The sequence below is a fragment of the Acomys russatus genome, chromosome 5 (genome assembly GCF_903995435.1).
Source record: "Acomys russatus chromosome 5, mAcoRus1.1, whole genome shotgun sequence".
Lineage (NCBI taxonomy): Eukaryota > Metazoa > Chordata > Mammalia > Rodentia > Muridae > Acomys > Acomys russatus.
The window spans coordinates 13,472,040-13,499,856 of NC_067141.1; the positions used below are offsets into that span (position 1 = coordinate 13,472,040).

General features: G+C 41.3%; 1 protein-coding gene across 1 annotated transcript in view; it reads left to right on the forward strand.

The window, feature by feature from the left end:
* The window catches only part of Abraxas2 (abraxas 2, BRISC complex subunit), a 41,204-nt gene extending 13,587 nt beyond the window's left edge, over nucleotides 1–27,617 (forward strand). The window contains 7 exon segments of the mRNA XM_051145460.1: nucleotides 315–381; nucleotides 17,548–17,738; nucleotides 19,430–19,549; nucleotides 22,076–22,160; nucleotides 24,409–24,523; nucleotides 26,640–26,917; nucleotides 26,919–27,617. Coding sequence (XP_051001417.1) covers nucleotides 315–381; nucleotides 17,548–17,738; nucleotides 19,430–19,549; nucleotides 22,076–22,160; nucleotides 24,409–24,523; nucleotides 26,640–26,917; nucleotides 26,919–27,110 — 1,048 coding nt within the window. The 3' untranslated portion in view covers nucleotides 27,111–27,617.
* Nucleotides 27,618–27,817: the final 200 nt, after the last annotated feature.

Here is a 27,817-nt window from a genome sequence, read left to right on the forward strand (position 1 = left end):
TGTTACCTTTTTTTCATAAGTAATTGATACTTAGAAACAAAGTAGTGGAGCCATTTGAAACCACACATTTTGTAATTACTTGATTGCTTCCCACACATGGAAGGAATGTCTTGAATGAAGTAATCTCTTGAGTAATATTTGATACGAAATGTAGCTTCCCAGCAAGAAAGCACTTCGGCTGATTCCTGTTTACTAATCTTTGAGTAGAGCAGTTGCGTCTGTTAGGGTTACATGCTCTGTAGGCCCCTGGGTTATGTCTGTATCATAGCACTATAGCATTTTAATTAATGTTTTTCTTCTTTAACAAAAAACAGTTTTTATGATTATGCAAGCAAAGTGAATGAAGAGAGTTTGGACAGAATCCTTAAAGACCGGAGGAAGGTATGTTTTATGTATTGCTTGATCCAATTTGGAAGTCATACTTTAGCATGCAAAAGGAAGGACAGCTAGAGCTGACATATTCAGTGTGTGTTAAATATTTTCTCTTGGCGCTAGAGAGCAAACTCAGGATTTTGTGCATAATAGGCAAATGCTCTGCAACTGAGCTACACCAGTAAGTAGATTTTAAAGGTAAATTACAGATTTAAATAATGCTTACACTATATCATTGGGGGAATGAGTCTTTTTAATGTGATCTCTTTTACTTAAAATTTAGACTTTAATATAAAAAACTAACAGTAGTCCAAATGACTCTGGATGATTATTTATACTTTATAATTTGAAAAGTAAAGTTATATATTTGTATCTTTGTAAAAATTTAACCTTATTTAACAATTTCATACATATGTAGTGTATTTCTTGATCATATATATAACGGTACTCTTTTTGGACCACCAGATCCTGAATAATGACATGGAGACATTTTATTAATAGGAAAGCTTGGCCTCAGCTTAGACTTGTTCCCAACTAGCTCTTAAAACTTAAAGTAGCATGTATATACTAATTTATGATCTGCCATGTGGCTTGTCACCTCTCAGTCTCTTAGTCCCAGCACTTGCTTCTTCCTCCTCACCTGGCTGGCAAAGCTCCATTCCTGATTCTTTCTCAGAGTTTTTATTTCTGCCAGAAGCCTCGCCTATCCTCTCCTCCTTTCTATAGGCTCTTCAGTTCCTTATTAAACCAAAGAAACGTTAAAGGGAGTGTTTACAAAACATGATGCAGCTGTAAGAATGGCAGTGCCATAGCCTGGTCTGTACTCACTCTCTGCTGGGATAGACATCAGCATTTAAATAATATAAAGACAATGTTTATACAGCGCACAAAAAGATCACCACTACTACTCCCCCTTTTAGTCCAATGAAAGGTTCTTTTTCTAACCTCAGAAAACTATATACATTAAGAACAATTATGAGAGCTATCAGGTAAGAATTACATTCACAATGTCCAGTCCATTTTTATGTGGCTACCGTGGAGAGAGTACTCCATTATCTGTCATTTTCATCTAAACTTTTGTATCCTCTAACCTCTGTAACTTTGACTGCCTTCCTTTAAACACTTTCTTAGACCTTTCAACCTTCATAACTTGCATTTATCAACCTTTAAAACATCTTTTTAGAACTTAAAACATTTTCTTAGATTCTAAACAGCATAAGTTTTTATGTCTCTCAGCCTTCATAAACTTTACATATCGTTTTGTGAGTTTCTTTTCTGAATTTGGTAACAAGGAAAACTGTAGGACTATAACTATAACTATCTAGTCTTCAACCTCATCAGAGACCTAAGAAGGATAAATATTACCTGAGTAAACAGGAAGTGTAAAGCAAGCAGCTTCCAAAACTCAAGAAATAACAGAGACTGCCGGCTGCCTGGTCAGTTACTCAAGATTCCTCTGCAACATTGGAGCATCCATCTCTTCAGCCTAATAGCCCAGAATATCTGACAGATTTTTCTGTGAAGTAGGAATTATGAGGGACTTCTCTACCTTGTCCTGGCAGAGTTCGGCAGTTGACTTTCTTTATTGTCCTGTTTAGCCACGGCTTGGACAGATGCTGTCAGCAGTTGGGACAAGGACAGTTTTTGTCTAGTGGTTAGCTTTGCCAGATATGAAGCAAATTCCATATGGAGGCTCTTTGATGCCCGTCATCTTCTTTGAAGTAGTATGGGCTGCTTCCAGGCGGATGTGTCTCACTGTCAAATAAGCCTTTTATTATTAAAACATCTTCAAATACCATATTCTGTAGATCTCTAAAATGTTTGAAGACCATCTATCTATCTGTAGCATAACTGAATAGGCACATTGCTTGATTGCTGTTTCTAGCTATTCACTATCTGATTAACTGAAAACTTCTACAGGAGGATAAATAAAGCTTATTTCTGTGAGTAACTAACCTAGTACCTAACCGGACCACAAGTTTTGATTGACTGACTCCTAACTTGGATTTCTTTTTATTCTTTTTTCTTTTTCTTTTGTCTGTGTCTGTGTGTGTGTGTTTGTGTTTTGTTTTTTGAGAGAGGGTAATAGCCCTGGCTGTCCTAGAACTTTCTTTGTATATCAGGCTGGCCTTGAGCTAATGGAGATCCACCTGCCTCTGCCTTCCTAGTGCTGGGATTAAAGGCTTGCACCACCACTCCTGGCCTTAACTTGCATTCTCAGGCTTCTAGCACATTTCTTATTAATAGCTGATTAATTCCATCATCATTTTGTGCTAGAGGGACTGATATGTGTTATATACAATGGATGGTTCCTGTTTCTGATTACTTGTGGTAGTTGAATAAATAGGAAAGTTAATTCTGAGTCATCCAAAATAAATTCAGCAGTTTCAATATGTAAAATGTCTCTTTTTGCATATTAAGAGTCAGTAACTATAATAAGAGATTCATGAAAATCACATAATAATAAGAATGGCGTACAACTCTGATTTTTTAACTAAATCATAAGGGCTTTGAACACTTTACCCATTTTTCCTGACTTATAACTTGCCTTTTCTGATTTACTTGCATCCACATAGAATGTAGCAGCTCTAGAAATTGGTGCCCCTTTTACTATATGAGAGAGGATCCAACAAGTTACTTTTATAAACTGATGTCTCTTAGTTTTGGGACATTTGTTGTGAATCTCTCCCAAAAAATTACTGCAAGCTCTTTCCCAGTGTTCATTTTCTGTCCATAATGAGGCAGTTTCAGCCTTAGTAAAAAGTACCACAATTTCTGCTTGGTCTATTCCTACTAATTGACAGTCTCATTTTTGCTTTCAGAATCAATTCAGAAAACATTTTTACATAGGTCTTTTCATTTTTGTTTGCTAAAAATATTCGTTCTTTGATATTATCTTCTTTCTGCATAAGAATTTCTATAGGAGAATAGGCAGAAGGCAAAATAACTAAAGTACAATCCATTTGGAGCCAAGTGATCCATATGTGCATCCTGTGATTTCTTTTCTACCAGAACCAATTCTTTTTCAACTTCAGCTGATAATTTTTTTTTGGACTATTTAAGACCAAATCACCTTGAAAGGCTTGAAATAAATTACTTAGCTCTTAAGTAATTAATCCAGTTGTGGGCCTTAGCCTACTACTATCTCCCAACAATTTTTGAAAATTATTAAGATTTTGTAATTGATCTCTCTTGATTTATATTTTCTGTGGTTGGAATTTTTCTCAATCTATCTTATTTCCTAGCTAATCATTAGAATCTTTTTGTTTTGGGGGGTTTTGTTTGTTTGTTTTTGTTTTGTTTTGTTTGTTTGTTTGTTTTGTTTTTCAAGACAGGGTCTCTCTGTGTTAGCCTTGGCTGTCCTGGATGTGCTTTGTAGACCAGGCTGGCCTCAACCTCACAGTGATCCACCTGCCTCTGCCTCCCAAGTGCTGGGATTAAAAGTGTGTGTCACCACGCCTGGCTTCTTCTTTGTATTTTTTAGGAGCAATTTGTAATCCCCAAAAGGCAAAATTTGCTGTACTTCATCAAATATTTTTCCTAAGGTGTCTGCATCTGAATCAGCCTATAAGATAGCATCCATATAATGATAAATTATATATTGAGGAAACTATTTACAAATTATTTCTAATGGTTATTGTCAAAATAGTGACATAAGATAGGGCTGTGTAACATTCCTTGTGATAAGACTTTCCATCGATATTCCTTTGTTGGACAGCTATTATTACAAGTAGATACTGAGAAAGCAAACCTTTCCCTATCATGCTCATGCAGAAGGATTGTGGAAAAGCTTCTTTTAAATCAATCAGTATAATACTCAATGCCTTAAGTAATAATGAAGACAATGAGATTCAAGGCTGTAAAGAGTACACAGGATAAATCACCTTATTTATGGCTCTTAAATCTGTTAACATTCTCCCCTTTCCAGATTTCCCTTTAATAACAAATACAGATAAATTCCAAGGACTGGTAGATTCTTCAGTGTGTCAAGCCTCCAGCTGCTCTTGCACTAGCTGTTCTAGTGCCTGTGATTTTTATTTTGTCATAGGCCACTGTTACACCCAAACAGATTGGTCGGCCATTTTAAAGGTAGGGCATTGGTACATTTGAAAAACCAACACTTGTCATGTCCTACTCATGAACAACCTGGACAGTCTGTGACTGTTCTTGATAACACCTTTTAATATTTTTCTCAGAAGCATTTTTTATTTTACGGCTTATTTCTGAGATTGAAAGAATGTTAAATCTATATCTTCCATTGCTATGACAAATCACATCCCCATATACATTCATTACCCAAATTCACATATGGCTTTGATTTTCCTCGTTGGCCCTCTATCCCTATACATCTAAGCCACCTCACATTTTATTTTACCTGAGATAAAGTTCTACCCCTAGAAATTGAATATCTACCTCCTGAAGAGGCCAATCTGGAGGCTATGATTTTGATGATACTATTGTTACATCTGCTTTTGTGTCTAGCAAACCTTCAATTTCAATATCATTTATAAATACCTTTTAGTTTTGGCCTCTGAGTATCTATAGCAGCTTGCCAAAATACTTGATTTCTGGTCTCTCCTGAGTTTTCTGTTCTGTCTACTGAAGCTGCTCTGACTTTGATATCTGGGTTATTAATAGATATATCCAGAGCAGAGCTGTTTAATTACTCTTCAGATGAGTTTCTCTGCTGTTGACCAGAAATAGCCAACTTGAATTTGATATCGGGGCCTGCAGAAGGGCCACCAGGGTGTTTTCCTACAAGGGGTTACCTTGTTTGTCCCTTGTTGATCTGCATTCATTAGTCCAATGCTGGCCTTTGCCATGCCTTTTTCATATTCCAGAAGGCTCAGGCCTTCTTTCAAAATTAGCTTGTCTCTACCTGCCATTCCTTTTTAAATGACCTTGCTTACCACAGCCAAGACACTTGACAGCTTGATCTTTCTTAAAAGCCTTAAAAGATTACTTCTGCTATTAAAGTTGCATCATAAGTAGGAAATCCATTATCAGCCATATTTCTAATCCATTCATCTATTGGTGTTGATCTTGCCTTTAGAGACCTAATTACCTTTTTGTATACAAATTAGCATTTTTGAAAGCTAAAGATTCGATTAGTACTTGCTTCTGAATCTGATACGCTTCTATTTACAGCGAAGTCGGCCTTTGTTTTTTTTTTTTTTTAAATCAGTGAATGCTTCCTTTGGAAACTTGTATAATTTTAGTAAACAGTTCAGACCTTTTTCTTGTTTCTTATACTTTGTCCCAAGGATTTAAAGCTGCTGTGTGACACAGTGCCAAGATGGCATCCTCATATGCAACCTGCATTTGTTTTTTGGTTTGTTTGGTTTGGTATGTTTTTTTTGAAACAGGGTTTCTTTATGTAATAGCCCTGGGTGTCCTGGAACTCCCTTTGTAGACCAGGCTAGACTTGTTCAAGGAGATCTGCCTGCCTCTGCCTCCTGAGTGCTGGAGTTAAAGGGGTGCACCATAATGCCTGGCCCTGTTTGTTTGTTTGTTTGTTTGTTAAGATTAATTTATTTATTAGTGTATATGTGCCTTATCTGCATGTACACTGGCAGGCCAGAAGAGGGCATCAGATCCCATTAAAGATGATTATGAACCACTATGTGGTTTCTGGGAACTGAACTCAGGACCTCTGGAAGAGCAGACAGTGCTCGTAATCACTGAACTATCTCTCAGCTTACTGACCTTCACCTAGCAACTGATCTTGGGAAATATTGATACTTCTAGCCCTTTTTTTCTGTTCTCTCTCCTTAGCTTAATCTTTCCACCATGATTGCCATTGTAACTGAGGACCAGCTTCTAATATTGCTGTTGTCATATCATTCCAGCCTTGGTGGATTACTCTATTTTGAATCTCCCAAAAATTTAATATCTGCTTCACAAATGGTGAATTCGTACCATATGAAATTATGGCTTCTTTAAATTGTTTTAAAATTTAGCATTTCCACAGGATGACATCCAAATTCTTCATAGCTGTGGGGTGCCTATAGCCTGCTGGAATTTATCATATAGTAACCAGATAGGCTAGGTTGGTTTTTAAGAATTTTTGGCTGACTGCCTTTAATTTCATTATACGGTGACATAGTCGGCTCTTGTCTTAATTCCTCTGTCTCTATATGAGTATTATTTTCATTTTGATTTATAAATCTTTCTTAATTTTTTCCTCTAAGGCTTGTCTCTCATCAAACCCGCTTTTCATATTTTTCTTTTTTCTGTTTCTCTAAAGCTTTTTTCTTTGAGAGGACATAGGAAGCCGCTATGGGTATTAAGAATAAAATACAAAATACCAGAATAATAGTAATCATAATTGGTATTGAACCAATCTCAGTTAAGTCATTTATCTTCATTTTTTTGTTTTTATTTTAAGCTATCTAAAGTAGCACTGTATACGATCCAAATACCCTGTGTTATATATTTCATGTTTTTGTTTTGTTTTGTTTTTCAAGACAGGGTTTCCTCTGTGTATCCTTGGCTGTCCAAGACTCTCTTTGTAGACTAGGCTGGCCTCAAACTCACATCGATCCACCTGCCTCTACCTCCTGAGTGCTGGGATTAAAGTCTTGCGCCACCACGCTTAGTCTTTTTTTTTTTAATTTTATTTTATTAATTTATTCATATTACATCTCAATGGTTATCCCTCCCTTGTATCTCCCCATTCCTCCCTTCCTCCCATTTTCCCCTTACTCCCCTTCCCTATGACTGTGACTGATGGGGACTTCCTCCCCTTGTATATGCTCCAAGAAGAGACTTGATACCCCGCTTAGTCTTGTATTTCACATTTTTATGTGCATTATATTTTTTATTTTATTTAACTCTATCTTTAAGGACTTCACTTTATTATTTTCAAACTATTTCTTTCTATGATTATTTATTCCCAGTTTCTTTTCTATTTTATTGTTTGCAGATTTAATACATTACCCTTTTAGTTTAGGGCTTCAGCTTTTCAGTCTGGACTTGGATTTCTTCTGCATGTCCCTGGTGCTCCTTCTGCTGTTGAGTTTAGGACCTGGTGGTGGCAGCTGGCTTCATTCCAGCCCTCCGCCTGACTCTGTCGGCAGCATTCTAGCAGCCATCCTGCCCCATTGGTCAGAGAAGCTGCTGTCTCCAGGCCTGGTGCTGGGAGTCTCTCAGTCCATTCTACAGCAGCTGTGAAGTATGCTGTGGCTCCCAGGTCCCCTCTCAACACCTGGCAACCAAGTGGATCTTGCTGCTCAGCAGGGGCTCTAGAAGAGCCCTCAGCACTCAGCCTCTCCTGGGTTCCTGCTCCTTTTTTTTTTCCCCCCTAAGACTTATTTATTATCTATATAGTATTCTGTCTGTGTGTGAGCCAGCAGGCCATAAGGTTGCACCAGATCTCATTATAGAGACTTCTGAGCCATTTGGTTGTTAGGGATTGAACTCCGGACCTTTGGAAGAACAGCCAGTGCTCTTAACCTCGGAATCTTCTCTCCAGCCCTCCCACCCCTTAAAGGAACCTCCCACCTAAGAAACTGCATCTGGCTCTGGGAAGTGTTTGTTTCCTGCCTTCTATCTGGAACTTTTCTCAGGCTCTAAGTTTGGATTTGTAGCTACTATGTTGGACGCCATTATTAATGTTTGGTGCCAATTATAGGCAGACTGTCTGGACTCATCAGCAGCCCAAGTAATGACCTTAGCTTAGGCTTGTTCCCAGCTACCCCTTTATCCCGTTTGGGCTAATCTGTGTTCTGCCCCAGGGCTCTTCCCTCTCAGTCGCTTAGTCCCAGCGTCTGTTACTTCCTCTGGCTGTCAAATCCCTGCACCTGATTCTTTCCTCACGTTCCTGTTTCCGCCAGAACTCCCACCTGTCCTTTATCCTCCCCTCCTTCGCTGCTGTAGGCCATTCAGCTCTTTACTAAACCAAGCAGAAGGTTGTGAGGAGGGTTTACGAAATATGATGTAGCAGACATAAGAATAACAATACTGGGGCCTGGAGAGATGGCTCAGTGGTTAAGAGCACTACCTGCTCTTCCAAAGGACCCAGGTTCAATTCCCAGCACCCACATGGCAGCTCACGGCTGTCTGTAACTCTAAGATCTGACACCCTCACACCAATGCACATAAATTAAAAAATTAAAAATTAAAAAAAAAAAGAATAACAAGACTGAAGTTCGGTTTGTACTCAACTCTCTGCTAGTACAGAAATCAGCATTTGAATAATATAAAGACAACCTTTACACAGTGCACACAAAGATCCATCTCCAACCTCTGCCCCCCCCCCCAATACTCTCCCTAACATTTGTCCCTTTCATCTTTATGTCCTCTTTTTAGTTTGGTTTTTTGAGACAGGGTTTCTCTGTGTAGCCTTGGCTGTCCTGGACTCACTTTGTAGACCAGGCTGGCCTCAAACTCACAGAGACTGCCTTCCTCTGCCTCCTGAGTGCTGGTGTTAAAGGCGTGTGCCACCACACCCCACTCTTTTTGTTTTCTTTAACTCACTGAGTCCAGTTCATGCTGCCTAGATATACTTGACTAACCTACCCGCGTCCACACACTCTAAGATAATTGGCTTGCGCTTCAGCAGCATTCACTCCTCAGCTTCAGGTGAATCCTCATAAAAATAAACTGATCTTACAGTCAAAACAATCATAGAAAATGTAAATTCTGCCTGGTATGGTAGCATACACCTGTAGTCCTAGAAGCTAAGAAGTGGAGACTGCAGAATCAGGAGTTGAGGGCGTGTCTGGGCTACTGGACATCCTGTCTTAAGACAACATCCCCCACCCTACCCCCACAAACATGTTTGAACTGGAGAGACGGCTCAGTAGCTTAGAGTGCTTGCTGCTCTTCCACAGCACCCAAGGTCAGTGCCAAGCAGCTCTGTGGACAACTCACAACTGCCTGTAACTTCAGCTCCAGGGTATCTGATGTTCTCTTCTGTCCTCCACTGGCATCTGCACACACAAGGCACACACAGACATGCAGGCCAATTTATTTTTCTTTTTTGTTTTTGTTTTTGTTTTGTTTTTTGGGTTTTGGGTTTTGATTTTTCGAGACAGTGTGTCTCTGTGTAGCCTTAGCTATCCTGGACTTAGTTTGTAGACCAGGCTGGCCTCGAACTCACAGCACTCTACCTGCCTCTGCCTCCCAAGTGCTAGGATTAAAGGCATGCTCCCCCATGCCCGGCTACTGCTCAATTTTTTAAAAATTTAAAAAATAATAAAGGGAGAAGATACGGCTCAATGGTTGGTATCATATCTACCCTTGCAGATGGCCTGAGTCCCATGTGAGAACCCACATGACAAGTGTCTAGTTAGGACTTGTATTGCTGTGATAAAACACCATGACCCACCCAAATTATAGAGGGAGCTTATGGTTCCAGAGGCTCAGAGTATGCAATGGCTAGACAGCGTGGCAGCAGGGAGGCATGGGAGCTACAGTGGAGAGCTCACATCTCAAACTCAAACAGGAAACAGAGTGAGAGTGGCATGTGGCTTTTGAAACCCCAGTGCCCCCAGTGACATACTTCCTTCATCAAGGCCATGTGCCCACTAAGCCTCCCCAAGCAGCACCAACAGCTGAGGACTACGTATTCAATTGTGTGAGACTCATTCAAACCCCCACACATGGGTTCCAGGGTTTGGGATGTACAGGCTGCATAGCAAACACTTTGCCTACTGTGCCATCTCATTAGCCCTCCACACAAACATTTTTTTAAAAGAGAGGGAATAAAGGGGGGAAAAAAAAAAAACAGAACAGGCACTTTATAAGATGTAAAAAGAAGTCTGTAATAGCCAGGACACACATGAAAGGAGGTCTACCTCAACCAAAAACACGAACTCAAATGGGGTGTCATTTTTGGCCCGTCATGCTGCCACAAGATTAGAAGCACTGACAATATGGTAAGGATGAGGAGTGGTTGTGAGTGGAAATTAGTGCAGGATTTGGTAGGCAGGTTTTGTTTGTTTTTGCTTGTTTGTTGAGACAGGGCCTGATGTAGTCCAAGCTGGGTTTGAACTTGCTGAGTAGCTAAATGTGACTTTGAGCTTTTAATCCTCCTGAGCCCCATCTGAGTGTTGGGATTATAGGCATGAGCCACAGCACTTGGTCTGTGCCATGCTGAAGCTCTAACCCAGAGTTTGGTGTGTGCTAGAACAAGCATTTTACCAACCAAGCTGCTTCCCCATTCCCAAGAAGAGTGTTACAGTAAGTGTTGAGTGTGCAGCCTTGGCTTTGGAAATGTGACCCTAGAGAAGAATGGTACTGAGAGCTGGGCTTACTGAACATCTGACTCTGCCAGGCTGTGTTCTAAACCCTTGCCATGTGTTGACACCTCCTGCTGCAGCCTAGGAGGCAGATCACTCATTTCACACCTTAAGCTACTCAGGTAATCTGCATAAGACTCTAGTGGTTAATGATTGAACAAAGGCTTATACCAAAGTCTACTGGTATATGATACCATATACAAGGATATTTGTTGCTTCACTCTTTTAAAAGCCATCTAGATATCCTTCACAGGGAGTGATTAGGTAAAGTCGATTACATTCATGCCTCATACTATAGAACTTGAAGCAGCCATTAAAAGGAATAGGAAAGCAGCTAGACAGCTCACTCAGCAATCAAGTGCTCTGGCTGCTTCTCCAGAAGATCTGGGTGTTACTGCTAGCACCCACATGATGATTTACAGCCATTTTTAACTTCAGTTTCTGGGGGGATCCAATGCCCTCTTCAGGCCATGGGAGGTACCAGACATACATGTGGTACATAAAATACATGAATGCAAAACACTCATAAAAAATAATAAATATTAAGAAAAAAAGAACAAGGGAAGTCTTCATGCAGTAGCAGATCTCTAAAATATATTACCTGAAAAAAAGTAGGTTTTTGTTTGGTTGGTTTTTTACATTTATTTATTTGCATGTATGTATGCATGCACATGATGCACTTGCATATGTGTACATACCACAGCAAGCATGTGCAGGCCAGAGGACAATTTGTGAGAGCAGTTCTATCAGTCATGTGGGTTCTAGGAATCAAACTCAAGTCCTCAGGCTTGGCAGGAAGTGCTTTTACCTCATTTTTCGTCTTTTCTTTTTTTTACATATACATTTATATTATTACACATACATACAATAAACTACCCACAGCAAGAAGAACCACAAAACAATCAGGAATTATATTACTGTTGCATTCATAGTGTTTTTGGCTATTTGTATTTGGCATCCTTGACGAGAATATCTTTCCTATCTTGGTGCATCTAAAATTCTGAATATAAATCAATATCATATCTCATCTTTATCAACTTAAACATCTATCTAGACCTAAAAACATCTTAATCCCAAAACAACTAAGCTTAATTGTAAAACTAAACTATCTAGTCTTCAACTCCATTAGAGACTTGAGAAGAAATAAAATTAATTATCTGAGTAGACACTGAAGTGTAGGTAAGCAGCTTCCAAAATGAGAAAATGACAGGGACAGTTTGCTGCCTGAACAGTCACCCAACCTCTATACCGTTGGAGCATCTTCTTCAGCCTTCTGGCCCAGTGTATCTGACAGACATATTTGTGAGGCAGGAACTATTGAGGACTCGCTTACCCTGTCTTGGCAGAGTTTTGCCGTCGACTGCACCCAATCTTGCCCATTTTTAGGCAGAATTCTGTCTGTGGCAGAAACAAGGACATTTTGCCTAGTGGCTGGCTTGCCACATTTGAAACCATCTCCATAAGGAGGTTCTTTGAAACTCATCATCTTCTTTGACTTTACCTCATTTTTTGAGTGTAAAATTAAGCTTGAACCTCATGCATTATAGCACCCTACTACTGAAGTAGTTCGAGGAGAAAGCGGTATTACATGCACCTAGATATAATTTGAGTAATGATTCAAATACACAAGAGACCACCTTGAGGGTTTGTTTGTTTGGTTGGTTGGTTGGTTTTGGTTTTGGCTTTTTTTTTTTTTTTTTTTTTTTTTTTTTTTTTTGAGACAGGGTTTCTCTGTGTATCTTTGGCTGTCCTGGACTAACTTTGTAGACCAGGCTGGCCTTGAACTCACAGCTATCCACCTGCCTCTGACTCCTGAGTACTGGGACTAAAGGTGTGCGCCACCACCACCCAGCTGATGTTGGTTTTTCTTCAAAACAGGGTTTCTCTGTGTGGCCCTGGCTATCCTGGAACTCACTCTGTAAAACCAGGCTGGCCTCAAAGTCAGAGATCTGCCTGCCTCTGCCTCCTCTGGGCTGGGATTAAAGGTGTGTGTCACCACCACTCAGCTAAGATATTTTTTTCAAAAGCAGAGATGATACATAATTTTTAAGATGACAAGAAAGCTTTAAAGTTTATTCTTATTTGGGTCCACTGAAATAAAGCATGCAGGAAAGGCATGAAATTAAGTCTTCATCTCAAAAGAGTGTTCTGTCTACAAAGGAACACTTGTAATATGAAGGTTGAGAATTGAGCCAAATTTTTCCTATATAAATCCCATATTGGGCAGGAAAAGGGTTTCTAACTGTGTAGAGTTGTGTGTCTTACAAGTGTAAGGACAGGAGTTCATGTTCCCAGATCCCACACACAAGCTGAATAGAAGACTGGAGAGATAGCTCAGCAGCTTAAGAGTGCTTACTGCTTTTGCAGAAGAATGGGGTTTGGTTCCCAGCACCCACAATGAGGCCTCAAATTGTCTGCACTTCTAGTTCAGGGGATACTGTGTCTTCTTCTGGCCTCCACTGGCAGTGTACACATGTGGTACAATTATAATTTTGCACAGGCAAAATACTCATTAATAAAATAATAAGGACTAAAGAAATAGTTCAACTTGGTTGCTCTTCCAGAGGACCCAATTTGGTTCCCATGGCAACTCACAACTGTTTGTAATGGCAGTAATTACAGTTCCAGATGATCTAGTGCCCTCTTCTGGCCTCTTTAGGTACTGCACACATGGTGCACATAGATAATTGTAGGCAAACACTCAGAAACATAAGCTAAATCTTTAAAAACTAATAGTAAGTCCAGGTGTGGTGGTGCAAGCCTGGAATCCCAGCACTTGTGAGGCAGAGGCAGGCAGGTATCTGTGAGTTCGAAGCCAAATAAGTCTACAAAGTGAGTCCAGGCAAGCCAGGACTATAAAAGAAGCCCTGTCTTGAAAAATCCAAAAGCAACAAAACCCAAAAACTAATAGTAATAATTCACACATACACATACACACACACGCACATGCTGGTTGGGAGTGGCAGCCTACAGTTCGGAAGTAGAGACAGGCTCTTGAGAGCAAGTTAGCTAGCCAGACTAGTGAGTTTCTCGTCCGGTGAGAGACTGTGCTTCAACACATAAAGTGGAAGGTGATTGAGGAAGATACGTGGACTCACTCTCAGAGTCCACACATATTCATGTTAAGATGCACATGCACTTGTGCACATAAGCTCTCGCACTACATGTGTACATAGATATGCTTTTTTAAAGTCTGTAATCATGTACAATTCTAGCAGAATATTACAACTTACAAAGTTTCCATAGACCTCAGGGTTTTTAGTTTGTTTTGTTTTTGTTTTTATTTATTATTTGTGTAGTAAGTATTCTGCCTACATGTGTGCCTGTAGGCCAGAAGAAGGCACCAGATCTCAATTTAGATGGTTGTGAGCCACCATGTGGTTGCTGGAAATTGAACTTAGGGCCTTTAGAAGAACAAACAGTGCTCTTAGCCTCTGAGCCATCTCTCCAGTCCAGGCCTCAGGTTTTAGATTAAGGTAAGCATGTCGGGTGGGGGCAAAATTTGTGTCTTCTGAAGTCAGAGCACCCTTTATGAAATAGACAATGACAGGCATAAAATCTCCATAGCATTGTAAGGACCAAGAGAACACAAGTGAAAGCTCATCAGTGTGCCCCAGTGTGAGGGGATACTGAGACATGAGAAGGACATCCGTGAACACTCAGCTATGAAATTTTACAGACAAGGTCTGGGAAGAGAGAACTTAATTCTTCAGCTTGGCCTAGATGCAGCAATCCAAAAATGGCTTTTTAGTACTAGTGGCCTAGTTTCTCAGTGAGCTCGCAACTAACCCAGAGGTGCAGAATTGCAGATAACACCAGTATGAACTTGGCATCCTCATCTTCACTTTTTAGAAAGATGAGAGAATTTCATTTAAAACTGTCAGCAGGGCTGGAGAGATGGCTCAGAGGTAAGAGCACTGACTGCTCTTCCAGAGGTTCTGAGTTCAATTCCCAGCAACCACATGGTGGCTCGCGACCATCTGTAATGAGGTCTAGTGCTCTCCTCTGGTGTGAAGGCACGCATGTATACACAGTAATAAATCTTAAAAAAAAAAAAAAAAAACTGTCAGCAAATGTCAAATCGCCTTTTTTTTTTTAACTATGGATTTTGTATTAAGGATTGCTTAATGCTATAGAGGAAATTGACCAATAGTATAACTTAACAATGAACAAGAGGTGGATCTGAGAGGAGCTAGAGTGAGGAGTGTGGGGTATATATATATACACACACACACATGTATAGAATTCTCAGAGAAGCATTAAAAATACTATAATAAAAGATGGATGTGGTAGTGCATGCCTTTAATCCCAGCACTCGGAAGGCAAAGGCAGGCGGATCCTGTGAATTCGAGGCCAGCCTGGTCTACAAAGTGACTCCAAGACAGCCAAGCCTAACACAGAGAGACCCTGTCTCAAAAAAAAAAAAAAAAAAATCAAAAAAATGTATAATAAAAACAAAACAAGGTACCCGGGCATGGTGGCACATACCTTTAATCCCAGCACTCAGGGAGGCCAAGACTACACAAAGAAAACCCTGTGTGCGAGGAGTGGGTGAGACAAGGCCAAAAAATAAGCAAACAACAGATCTAAAATCTTGGTGTGTTATTTACTGAGATTCAGGGACAATAAATCAGTGTTCCTAGGTCTTTTCAGAGTTTTTATATTTTAACATACTTCTAATACTCTTCACACACAATAATTTGAATAGCTGAAATTGTTGTTTAAAGATGTTCTTACATGTCTATATTCTGAGAGTCGAGTCAACCGGGGAGCTTGGCTATGGGCGACGCTGTACAATGGGCATGTGGCAAGGGAGCTTAGCATGTGCTCTCATCAGTTTAATACTCACGCACACACTGGACGCCATCACCTTAACATGACAGTGAGCATTCCCACCACCTGGAAACCTCTCTCTTGACTCCATTTCCCGTCCCTCTTCTCCTCACACCGTCCCTCCCTATCTGTGTCAACCCCTGAATTGCTTATGTCAGGGCTTCTTGAATTTTTGCACTCACAAACCCTTTTTTGTTATTGTTGCTGTTTTGTTTTTATGGTAATCCCCCCTCCCACCCGAGACAGGGTTTCTCTGTGTTTAAAGCCCTGGCTGTCCTGGAACTCTCTTTGACCTCACAGAGATCAACTTGCCTCTGCCTCCCAAGTGCTGGGATTAAATGAGTGCAGCACCACGCCCAGCGAAAACTTTGGTTTAAAAAAATGTTTTACATGCCCTAGCTGTGCAAAAACATTTATTGATAATAGGTCACAAAGAAACTGATATTTTTTTCTTTTGGTTTTTCGAGACAGAGTTTCTCTGTGTAGCCTTGGCTATTCTGGACTCCCTTTATAAACCAGGCTGGCCTAAATCTTGGGCTGGAGAGATGGCTCATTGGTTAAGAGCACTGGCTGCTCTTCTAGAGGTCCTGAGTTCAATTTCCGGCAGCCACATGGTGGCTTACAACCATTTATAATGTGATCAGATGTCCTCTTCTGGCGTGCAGGTGTACATGCAGCTAGAGCACTCATATACAAAAAAAAAATAAATAAATAAATCTTTAAAAGATAATTAAATCTTTAGCCAGGTTGTGGTAGCCTATGCCTTTAATTCCAGGAAGAGGCAAGTGGATCTCTGGGTTTTAGGCCAGCTGGTCCGTCCAGTCTACATAGTGAATTCCAGGACAGCCAGGACTACACAGAGAAACCTTGTGTTGAAAAAAAAAGAATTAAATTTGTTAGGTACTTAATACTGTGCGACATGGGAATCTTCATTATATTTCATGTTATGGGAATCTTCAGTATATTTTAAGTTAATTGATTTTTAAATTTTATAATCATTAAGGCTAGGAAAGCAACTTCACATGATTATGTGCAAAATAGCATTACATAATATTACAAATATTGCTAGAAGTTCTGTCTTAATCCAAGCCCAAATTTATTTGGTAATTTTTTTTTTTTTTTAAGTAAGCCCAAGTCAGCATGTTTTGTTTTTTTTTTTTTTTTTCTTTTAAAGCATTTAATGCAGTTCAATTCAAAGATGCACTAATTTGATATTTATGCACTGAGGAATGGTAGCAGAAAGTATTCTTTTGTTTTCCATATTGAAACCATTGTGTTCTTAGGAGAGCTAAAAGCTTTGTCTGTGAAGCTCATGGTATAACCCCATGTGGAACAGAGCTGAGGTCCTCTGCCCACATCTGCTGGCATGGCATGCTGTGCTGCATGTGCAGTGCAAGTGCTGTGTTCAGAGCCCAGGCTGTACTGAGGCCTTAATGGTGTGTGTGTGTGGCATGTGTGTGTGTGCTTGTGTGTGTTTCCCAGAGTGTCACACATTCACTGTCTGGTCATTTTGTGCCATATCACAGATGTGGAGGTCAGAGGGTAACCTGCATGGGTCAGTTTTCCTTTCACTGTGTAGATTGTGGATATTATCCTCAGGTCTGCAGCTTTGGTGGCAAGTACCTTTACCTGTTGAACCATCTTACAGGCCTACATATTTGATTTTGAATTAGTTTTTGATCACTTCACATTTAGAAACTTTTTACTGTTGGCAATTTGGTTAACCTCACATTCAGTTATGTGGCCCTATATGGGGTCACAGCACAGTATAAGAAGCTATGCTATATATCACTATAGATTCATTTTCCAGAACTTTATGCTAATAAAATCCTTTAGCACACCTTGCAACTGGCGTCTTTCACTGAGCACAATATTTTAGACTCCTCCATGGTGACTTGTTCCTTTTCATTACTGCATATGGTCCCAGTGTACAGATGTACCACAGTTTACCCAGTTTGTCCATTCACTCAAGGTTCCTTTTAGTTTTGGGCTAGCCAACATAAAGTGGTCATGAGCATTTGTTTATAGCAGGTGTTCATTTGGACGCCTTCTGAATTAAATAAGCTCTTAATACTGTCCTGTCTTGTGTTTGTTGCAGAAGGTTATCGGGTGGTACAGATTCCGGAGAAACACCCAGCAGCAGATGTCCTACAGAGAGCAGGTCATCCACAAGCAGCTCACGCGCATCCTTGGGGTGCCTGATCTTGTCTTCCTGCTCTTCAGCTTCATCTCTACCGCCAACAGTTCCACTCATGCTTTAGAATATGTTCTCTTTAGACCAAATCGCAGGTAAAGGAAGTTTCCCTCCAGCTATACAAAGATACCAGGCCTGTGGGCAGGGCTCAGCGGGCAAAGCAAGAGTGAGGACCTCAGTTTGACTCCCTAGCAGCTGTGTAGAAGTTGGGCATGGCAGCCTGCATCTGTAACCCCAACAGTTGGTGGGCAGAAAATGTGCACTCCAGGGGCTTGCTTGCCAATTAAATGGATTAAAGTGGTTTGGGAATCAGTAAGCATCACCTAGACGTGTTTATTATTCTTACAGGTAGGGGCTTCATTTGCTTCTCTTTTTTTTTTATAATTTATTTATTTTTATTGTATATGCATTGGTGTTTTGCCTGCATGTATGTCTGTGTGAGGGTGTCGGATCTTGGAGTTACAGACAGTTGTGACCTGCCATGTGGGTGCTGGGAATTGAACCCTGGGCCCTTTGGAAGAGCAGTCAGTGCTCTTAACCGCTGAGCCATCTCTCCAGCCCCTTCATTTGCTTCTTCATGACCCATTATGCAACAATGTTTTGCCACTTTTGGAGTCTAATTGTAAATGTAAAACACAGAATGCAAAGATGGAAATTGTAAAAAGAATTCATTATTACTGATGGGGGTTTTCCGTTGTTACCCTGTTAAAGAGAAGAAAATATTATGCAACCATTATTTTCTGCTTGAGAGTTGCAGAAAGCTTTCCCTCTGGAAATGTGCTCACAGGATCCATAGTCACCATCAGTGAAAGTAGTAATTGTTAGGTAAATCTTCTAGGATTTCACTAATTATCTCCTAGGGTTTGTCAGTCGCTGGCATACAAATAATGTGTGAGCCATAGCCACAGTCCTCACGGGGTGTTCAGGGGGTTCCTGCTTTAAGGGAAGGGAAGTCAGTGGTCACAGCCCTTTGTGTCAGCGTCCCAGGGTTGGAGACACAGAGTCTGCTGCCAGCCTTATCCTTTTCTTCAGTTTTTGAGCCAGGGTCTTGCTCTGTAGTCCAGGTGTGTAGTGGATGACCTGGCACTTGCTATGTAGACCAGGCCAGCTTTGAACTTGTTGTGTAGCTAAGAATGACCTTGAGCTTGTTTTTTGTTTTTGTTTTTCAAGACAGGGTTTCTCTGTGTAGCCTTGGCTGTCCTGGACTCACTTTGTAGACCAGGCTGGCCTCAAACTCACAGCAATCTATGTGGCTTTGCCTCCCGAGTGCTGGGATTACCTGCTTTATGTGCTGCTGAGTATTGAGCCCAGGGCTTTGGGTACTCTAGACAAGTACTCTACCAGCTAAGCTGCATCCACAGGAACCAATCCCAGTTTCTCAAAAAAAAAAAGTTATGTATATATGACTGTTTTGCCTGCACGTATTTCTGTATACCACATATATGCCTGGTGCTGGTAGAGGCCAAAAGACAGTGTTGGATCCCCTGGAACTGGAGTTAAAGATGATACTGAGCCATTATGTGGGTATTGGGAATCAAACCTGTCAACTCGAATTCTTAAAGGAATACCTATAAAACTGGGAATGAGGATACTGAGGTGAGCAGAGTGTTTGAGCCAGGCACCATAGCAGTGCAGCCAAGTATGGGGCCTATGTCTGTAATCCCAGCACATGGGAGGTTGAAGCAGGTAGAGTATGCATTTGAGTTTAGGCTACATAGTAAGACCCTGCCTCAGACAAATAAGAAATGTACTTATTACATGCTGTTTTTCTCGATTGTCCCCATAGGTATAATCAAAGGATATCACTTGCTATTCCCAATCTAGGCAATACTAGCCAGCAAGAGTACAAAGTGTCTTCAGTGCCAAACACTTCTCAAAGTTATGCCAAAGTTATTAAAGAGCATGGGTAAGTTGAAAGGTAAAGTGAGTTCTTTTGTCAACAGTATTGCCTTCGTCCATGTTTTTCAAAGTGTAAGAAGAAATGTGAAATTAAGTTTGTTTTAACTGAAATTGAAGAAAACAGACAATTCTCTAGACCACCGCCACTATATATATACACCAGAAGTTGTTCTTAATAAACTATAGAAACAATCCCTGAAGCTAAATGTGTGATTCACACCTGCAATCCCATCACTTGAGAGGCTGCAAGTGGAGGTGGCCATCAGTTCAAGGCCCGCTTACAGAGTAGGACCCGCCCTCAAACAAAACAAAACAACCGCAGCAATAAAACCCACACACAGCAAAACAAGCCTGCTCTGTAGGGCATGGTAGCACATACTTTTAATCCCAGCACCCAGGAAGCAGAGGCAGTGGATTTCTGTTGAGTTCCAGGTCATCTTGGGCTATACAGTGAAATACTATCTCAAAAAGATAAAATAAATCCAAAAATCTGAGGCTGGAGAGGTAGTCCAGTGGAGAGTAAGTACTTGCTGTGTAAGCATAAGACCTGAGTTTGAATTCTCATCATGTGCAAAGAAAGGTGGCTCAGTGATTGAGAGCACTGGTTGCTCTTGCAGAGGACCTGGGTTCTGTTCCCAGCCCCTGCATAGTGGCTCACAATCACTGTAACTCCAGTCCTAGGGGATCTAGTGCCGCCCACTTCTGGATTCTGCAGGTACTAGGCATACATATGGTTCACAGACATACATGCAAATAAAACATTCATGCATAAAACAAATTAGTTAAAAACAAAAGACTGTGGGTGGAGAAATGGCTCAGCAGTTAAGAGCACTGATTGTTCTTCCAGAGGTCCAGAGTTCAATTCACAGCAGCCACATGATAGTTCACAACTGTCTGTAATGTGATCAGATGCCCTCTTCTGGACTGCCAGTGTATATGCAGGCAGAGCACTGTATACATAATAAATAAATACATCTTTAAAAAATAAAATAAAAGACTGGGTTGGGTATCACATATTTATGACTCCTGCACCTGGAGGCAGGTGCTTGGCACATGCTGATCAGGCAGCAGAACAGACAAAATGGAACGTGCCTTGTTCTGTAAAAGACTGTCTCAAATAGTAAGGTGGAAAGAAATAGGAGGGCACCAGACAGTGACTTTTGGCCCCTGCACAAGCATACATGTGCACCTTCACAGGTGTACACAAAGGAATCCCTGAGTGTATTAAGCTTTTTATTCTTATTTAAAAGATAGTTTGCCAGGCGTGGTGGCACAGACCTTTAATCCCAGCACTCAGGGAGGCAGAGGCAGGTGGATCTCTGTGAGTTCGAGGCCGGCCTGGTCTACAAAGCGAGTCTAGGACAGCCAAGGCTACACAGAGAAACCCTATCTCAAAAAACAAAAACAAGATAATTTTATTTATTTATATATGGACAGTGGCTGAAGACCATATGGCTGTCAAATATAAAATATTTACTGTCTAAAAAATAAAGATTATTTTATTGTGTCTTCTTTCAAGTTTTTTTTATTTATTTTAAAGATTTATTTATTATTTATTTATACAGTGGTCTTCATATACGTCTGCACGCCAGAAGAGGGCATCAGATTACATTAGAGATGGTTGTGAGCCGCCATGTGTTTGCTGGGGATTGAACTCAGGACCTTTGGAAAAACAGACAGTGCTCTTAACCTCTGAACCATCTCTCCAGCCCCCTTATTTATTTTTTTAAAGATTTAAAAAATTTTTATTTTACACCAGGTGTAGTGGCACACACCTATAGTCCCAGCACCTGGGAGGCAGAGGCAGGTGAATCTCAGTGAGTTCCAGGCCATCCTGGTCTAGGACAGCCAGGACTATAAGAAACCCTGTCTCAAAAAACCAAAAAGAAAAAAAAATTTTTTTGTATTTCATGCATGTAAATATTGTGTATGTATGTGCACTGTGTGTGTGGTGCCTGAGGAGAGCAGAAGAGAGCACTTGATGCTCCAGAGTCACGGATGCTATGATTTGCGGCGTGGCTGCTGGGAACTGAGCCCAGGTCCTCTGCAAGAGCAGCAGTGCTTTTAACCTCTAAGCCATCTCTCCAGCTGCTTTCCTTCAGTTTTAAAAAGAAAAATAGCCAGACTGGGACTTCATAGTGAGTTTCAGATCAGCCAAGTCTTTTTTTTTTTTTCCTAAAGATAGATATAGTCACTGAAAAATGTTTGGTTTGGTTTTTTGAGACAGGGTCTTTCTGTGTAGCCTTGGCTGTCCTGGACTTGCTTTGTAGACTAGGCTGGCCTAGAACTCACAGCGATCTGCCTGCCTCTGCCTCTGGAGTGCTGGGATTAAAGGCATGTGCCACCATACCCAGCTAAAATGTTTTGTTTTTAATTAGTGACATATTTTTTATTTCTTTTCTATAACTCTAGAATTGTATTGCTTAGATGTCACCTTTGAGTCACAGTATGTAATTAATACTGTATGGTAGAAGTGGTAACAAAAATAACTCTCATGTTTTAATAACTCTGACATCTTTTTCCTGTCTTCTAGTACTGACTTTTTTGACAAAGATGGAGTCATGAAGGACATCAGGGCAATTTATCAGGTTTATAATGCACTTCAGGAGAAAGTACAGGTAACTAATATTTCTAGCTTGTTCATATTGCTCAAGTGCTACTTAAAAAAAAAAACACTTATCTTTAACTGACAGATGAGTGGGCAGTGGTTCAAAAGTCAGAATGGACTTTGCTAAGATAATGTCAGATGCCAACCTCCAAATGCTGTATCCTGTGCCGCGGGAGAGGCCCTGCAGTACTTATTAATTAATGCTGCTTCCTAGGGCACTCAGGACTCCTTTGCAGGCATGCTTTTTCTGGGAGTGTATCTTCGAAAGTGAGTTTATAGAGTGGTGCTGAGGTTGCAGTTTGTCTGTCAGTTGTCTTCTAAGGGGGAAATATCAAAAGCTGGCAGCCCGAGTAGCTCTGTTTCATCTAGTTTGTTCTCTTTGCCCGCAGCCGCCACTGTGGAGCGGGAGGATCACAGTGGAATCTGTTTCTTCCTAGTCAGTCATGCAGCAAACATTTACGCCATCACCTCCAACTGCCAGCTACGCGCTGACGGCGCTTCCCACTGTACTTACGTTTGTGAATGAGAAGGAAGGTGGCAAAGCTGGAACTCTGCTGGGCCTGGGGAAGAGCCCAGAGGAGAGGGAGGAGGAGTGAAGGCAGCCTCCAAAACGGGGAAGCCTCGGTAAAAGGGCAAAGCCTGGCAGGACAGTCTCCAGGGCCTGTGTGCATCACACGCTCAGAAGTGGAGGGAACGCTATTCACACTCACTGGGGCCAAACTTCTTTTCTGGAAGCTTTTGGTATTTCTGCTACGCGTGGAATGTGCAGTGGAAAACAGTGTTTTGTCCTGAATTCATGACCATGGCCATTCAGACCATTAGCAGCCGCCAAATGACTTTAAATGGTATCACACATTACCTTGCTGCTTGAAGAATGCCTGCTCTCAGAGTGGTTATTGGTAGTTGAATTACATATGTTCAAACCTCAACTCTGAAACTTACTTTCTTTTCCAGATTTCCCTTATCATAATTATTTTCAGTTAAATAAGTCTGCCTTATGCTTTTTAATGTTTTATTTTATTCATAAAGCTATTTTACCTACCTGTATGGCTGTTCTACTTGTGTGTATGGATGTGTGCCATATACATGAAGTGCCCAGGGAGGCCAGAAAAGGGCGTCAAAGTCCCTGGAGCTGGAGTTTGTGAGGGTGGAAGGAGAAAACTGACTCCACAAAGATTCCCTCTGACCTCCACATGTGCTCATGGCACATACCCACACCCCAATCATACACACACATGCTAATTCTATACGTACTAGTTTTTTAACTTATTAAGTATGTGTATGGGTATTGTGCATGTGAGTGCGAGTACCCACACAGGCCAGATAATTCCACTGAGCTCAAGTTACAGGCAGTTCTGAGTCACCCAACATGGGTGCTAGGAACCAAACTCAAGTCCTCTGCAAGAGCAGTCCTCTTAATCACTGAGCCATCTCCTTAACTCCTAGTGATAATTTTTTAAAAAGATGACTAAAACTGATTCTTCATTGTGTTGATTAATATAATATAGCTCTTAGAACACAGCCTTGCCCCCCCCCAAAAAAAAATCAAGCTGCAGAAGTGGCTCAGTGGTTAGAGTATGTTTAAGCATGAGGCCTAGAGTTCAGATCCCAGGGTCCATGTAACAAGCTGGGCATGGTCCTGTGCATGCCTGTGCCCCTAGCACTGAGTGAGCAGACAGTATTAGAAGCTTAGCTTCCAGGCTAGCCAAAAAACGCATGAACTCCATGTTACGGAAAGCCGCTTTCTCAAAGGAATAAGGCAGAAGTTTTAAATGGTGGGTAGTTCTTAAGGAAAGACACTCAGGGTTGACTTCCAGCTTCCACATGTGTATGTGCCTGCTTGCCTACAAGAGCAGAGAAGAAAAGCAATCCTTGTCAGGCATGGTGACATACACTTGGAATGCTAGTACTCAGGAGGCTTTGGGGGCAGATCTTAAATCTGAGGCCAGCTTGGGCTATATAGGGGAGTCTTGTCTTATAAAGGGAAGTGGGGGAACACAGCCCTGCTTTTATGAGCACTCCAGACTGCTCTACCTTTTCTGTCTACATTTAACTTTGATAACTTCAGTGCCTGGTGAGCTTGGAAGCCAGAAGAAGGTGTGGATCCCTTGGGTGGTTGTGAGCCTGCTGGGATTCGTACCTGGGTCCTCTGGAAGAGCGGTCAGTGCTCTCAAGTGCTGAGCCATCTCTTCATCACAAGCCCATTTTTTCCTGGGATTGAAGCTAACCTTTCTTTTTGTGTTCTTTTTCCCCCTCAGGCAGTATGTGCAGATGTAGAAAAGAGTGAGCGAGTTGTTGAATCTTGTCAGGCAGAGGTGAATGAATTGAGAAGACAAATCACTCAGAAGAAAAATGAAAAGGAACAAGAAAGAAGTAAGCTTCTGACCCATCTACCATCCAGTATCAGAGGGTGGCTTTGTTCCTGGGGCATGATACTGTGGATTGACACTGGGTTCCCACGTGCTAGGCAAGACTCCACCACTGAGCTACACTCCAGTCCCCTTTTTGTATTTATCTTATCTTTATTTTATATTTTATACACTGACTTACTATGTATCCTGGGTAGGCTTAAAACTTACTATGTAGACCACACTGGCCTCTAACGAGATCTCCCCCAAGTCCCCCAAGTACTAGGATTACAGGTGTATGCTACCATACTTGATCAGGATTGCTTTTCCCATGAGATCCACATGACTCTGCCTCCTGAGTGTTGGGATTAAAGTCATATGCTTCCCGTGCCCAGCTTTGCTTTTTGTTTTTTGTTTTTTTCTTTTGTTTTGTTTCTGTTCATTCATTCATATCTCTGTCTAGTTATTTGTTTTTATTTATTGTGAGTACCAGTGGGAGGTCAGTTTGCAAAAGTTAGTTCTCTTCTTCAACTGTGTGCGTCTCAAGGATTGTACTCAAGTCGTCAGGTTTGGAGACCTGTGCCTTAATCTGCTGTACCATCTCACTGGCCTTACTTTTTATTTTTGAAACAGTGTTCTTAAGTTTCCCAGGTAGGCTTTGAACTTGCTGCATGGTCCAGGCAGGCCTCAAACTCTGTTGTGTAGATCAGGCCGGCCTCTCACTCACAGAGATGTGCCTGCCGCTGCTGAGATTAAAGTCAGTTGCCACCATGCTCAGCTCAATGTAGCTAGGTCTTGCTACCTGGCTAAACTATTCATTACTTTATTATCAAATTATCCATTAAGTGACATGAGACCATTTTGAAAACCCTCTCCTAATCCCCAGAATTTTAAGGAAAGGTCTCATATATCCTAGACTGGCCTTGAACTAACTAACTTTCTTTCCTTTGTTCTGTTTTGATTTTTCATTTTGGGGGTTTTTGAGACGGTTTCTCCGTGTAGCCCTGGACGTCCTGGAACTCGCTCTGTAGGCCAGGCTGGCCTCAAACTCAGAGAGATCTGCCTGCTTTTGCTTTGCCACTACACTCAGCTGGCCTTGAACTTTCTCTGTAGTTGAAGATAGCCTAGAATTTCTGGTCCTCCCTGATTTTTCCTCTCATGTGCTGGGATTTTTCCTCTCAAGTGCCACCACACTTTTATGTAGTGCTGGGGCCTGAATGCCAGGCGTTATGTGTTTTAGGCAAGCTCTTTACCCACTGAGCCATACCTTCAGTTTGGCATGAGTCCTATACTATATGCAAGCACCGAGTTCGCATGAAGGACAGGGGGCATTCCCTTGTCTTTAAGCATTTCCTAATGAGAAGTGCTGTTTTCATGGAATTCCTCAAGTTTCTGACCAAAGAGAAATGCTGAAGTAAAAGTTAGAACAGATCTAAGAAATTTAGGACAGGTTTTTGTGTGTATTGACAATATCATGTTTCTCAAAATGAAATTCTTGGGGGCCTGAAAGATGGCTTAGGAGTGAAGAGAACTTGCTGCTCCTGCAGAGGACTAAGTTTGGTTCCCAGCACCCATGTAGGGCAGCTCACAACTACATGTAAATTCAGTTTCCAAAGGATCCAGCGCCCTCTTCTGGCCTCCTTGGGCACTTTTATGCAAATGGTAGACACTGACAACAAAAACATATTAAAAGAAAAGCAATATGGCATTTGATAGGATATTGTCTAAGGAATGTTCTGTGTTCATGTGACTTGTAACAGGATTAAGCATGGCTTTTAGTGTCAGCTGGTACTTCCAATTTTTTTTTTTTTTTCTTTTAAGTACAGTGGGCAACAGACAAAATATCCCAGAATCTGGAGTGACAAAGTTATGTTCTACATCTTGAGGCTGCACCTCTAGTCGGATTGCCTGGATTTTAAAGTCAGGTTTCTTTTTTGTGGACAGGGTCTTGCTGTGTAACTGTGGTTGGCCTGATACTTGATATGCAAAGAAATTAATGTATAGAGAAATTATTTGTAAAATATTAGCAACGACCATTTCACAGCATTGCTGCTCATTTCCAGAACATTCCTTTAATGAGTGGGAGTAAAAAGCTGTGAAGACATGGAACTTTTTAAAACATTCTTCCTGTTTCCACGCAGGATTACAGCAGGCCCTGTTAAGCAGACAGATGCCATCCGAAAGTCTGGAGCCCGCATTCAGCCCTCGGATGTCCTATTCTGGGTTCTCAACCGAGGGAAGAAGTACTCTAGCAGACACTGAGCCCTCTGATCCTCCTCCCCCTTACTCTGATTTCCACCCAAACAATCAAGAAAGTACTCTGAGCCATTCTCGAGTGGAAAGGAGTGTCTTCATGCCTCGGCCTCAGGCTGTGGGCTCTTCCAACTATGCTTCCACCAGTGCTGGACTGAAGTTCACCCGGAAGTGGAGCAGATCTTCTTCCTTCCCAGAGTGCAGCTGGAGACAGTGGGGAGGAGTCAGATGACAGTGATTATGAAAATTTGATTGACCCTACAGAGTCCCCTCATAGCGAATACTCACATTCAAAGAATTCACATCCCGTGACACATCCTGATGAGGACCCCAGGAACACTCAGACCTCCCAGATTTAAGTAAACAAATGACACTCTCCACTTGGCACTGCTTTTCTTAATGGCTTATTGAGTGTTTGTTGAGGACTTAATCTGTGGAGAGAACTGCTTTCTCAGATGCCGTGGCTCCTGAATGGAGCATCGTGTGCACAGAATTCCCAGAATCCTCTGTCCGTTGGTTCTCACTTCTGGGTGCAGTGCACGGGCTCACAACAGAATCATTATGATAATCAAATTGTCCTATTGTGGTGCGATTCATGGATGTGCTAGTAAAATCAGGCAGAGTGAAGCTCTCAGTGTAGCCTGTTCTTGAAGGCGAGTTGGAGATGAGAGGCCAAGCACAATGAGTCTATAACGCTCTCTAAGTCAGAAACTTACCTCTGCACTACCATGCCTTGAAGTTCGCCTTTTCAAAGGGAAATGAGTTTAGCAGCAGCCTTCGAAGAACTTTCTATGATGAGCCAAATTCATCTTTGCCAGAAAATAAATTTTGTTAATTCCAAGAAGCCTAATTGGAACAAGTCAGACATCCTTCCTCTCATCTACATGGCTTTGGAAGGTGGGAAGAGAGGGCTTTGTTTCAACTTTCTTCTTCTAGCCTGATGTGTATTGTCACTTAAAATGGTTGCCTTTTAAAAAATGTAGAAACACTAATTCCTGGTGAGTGCTCAGCCAAATCAATGTCCTAAAGGCAGTTCCTTGTCGTTTGGTATACGGCAGCAACTCTG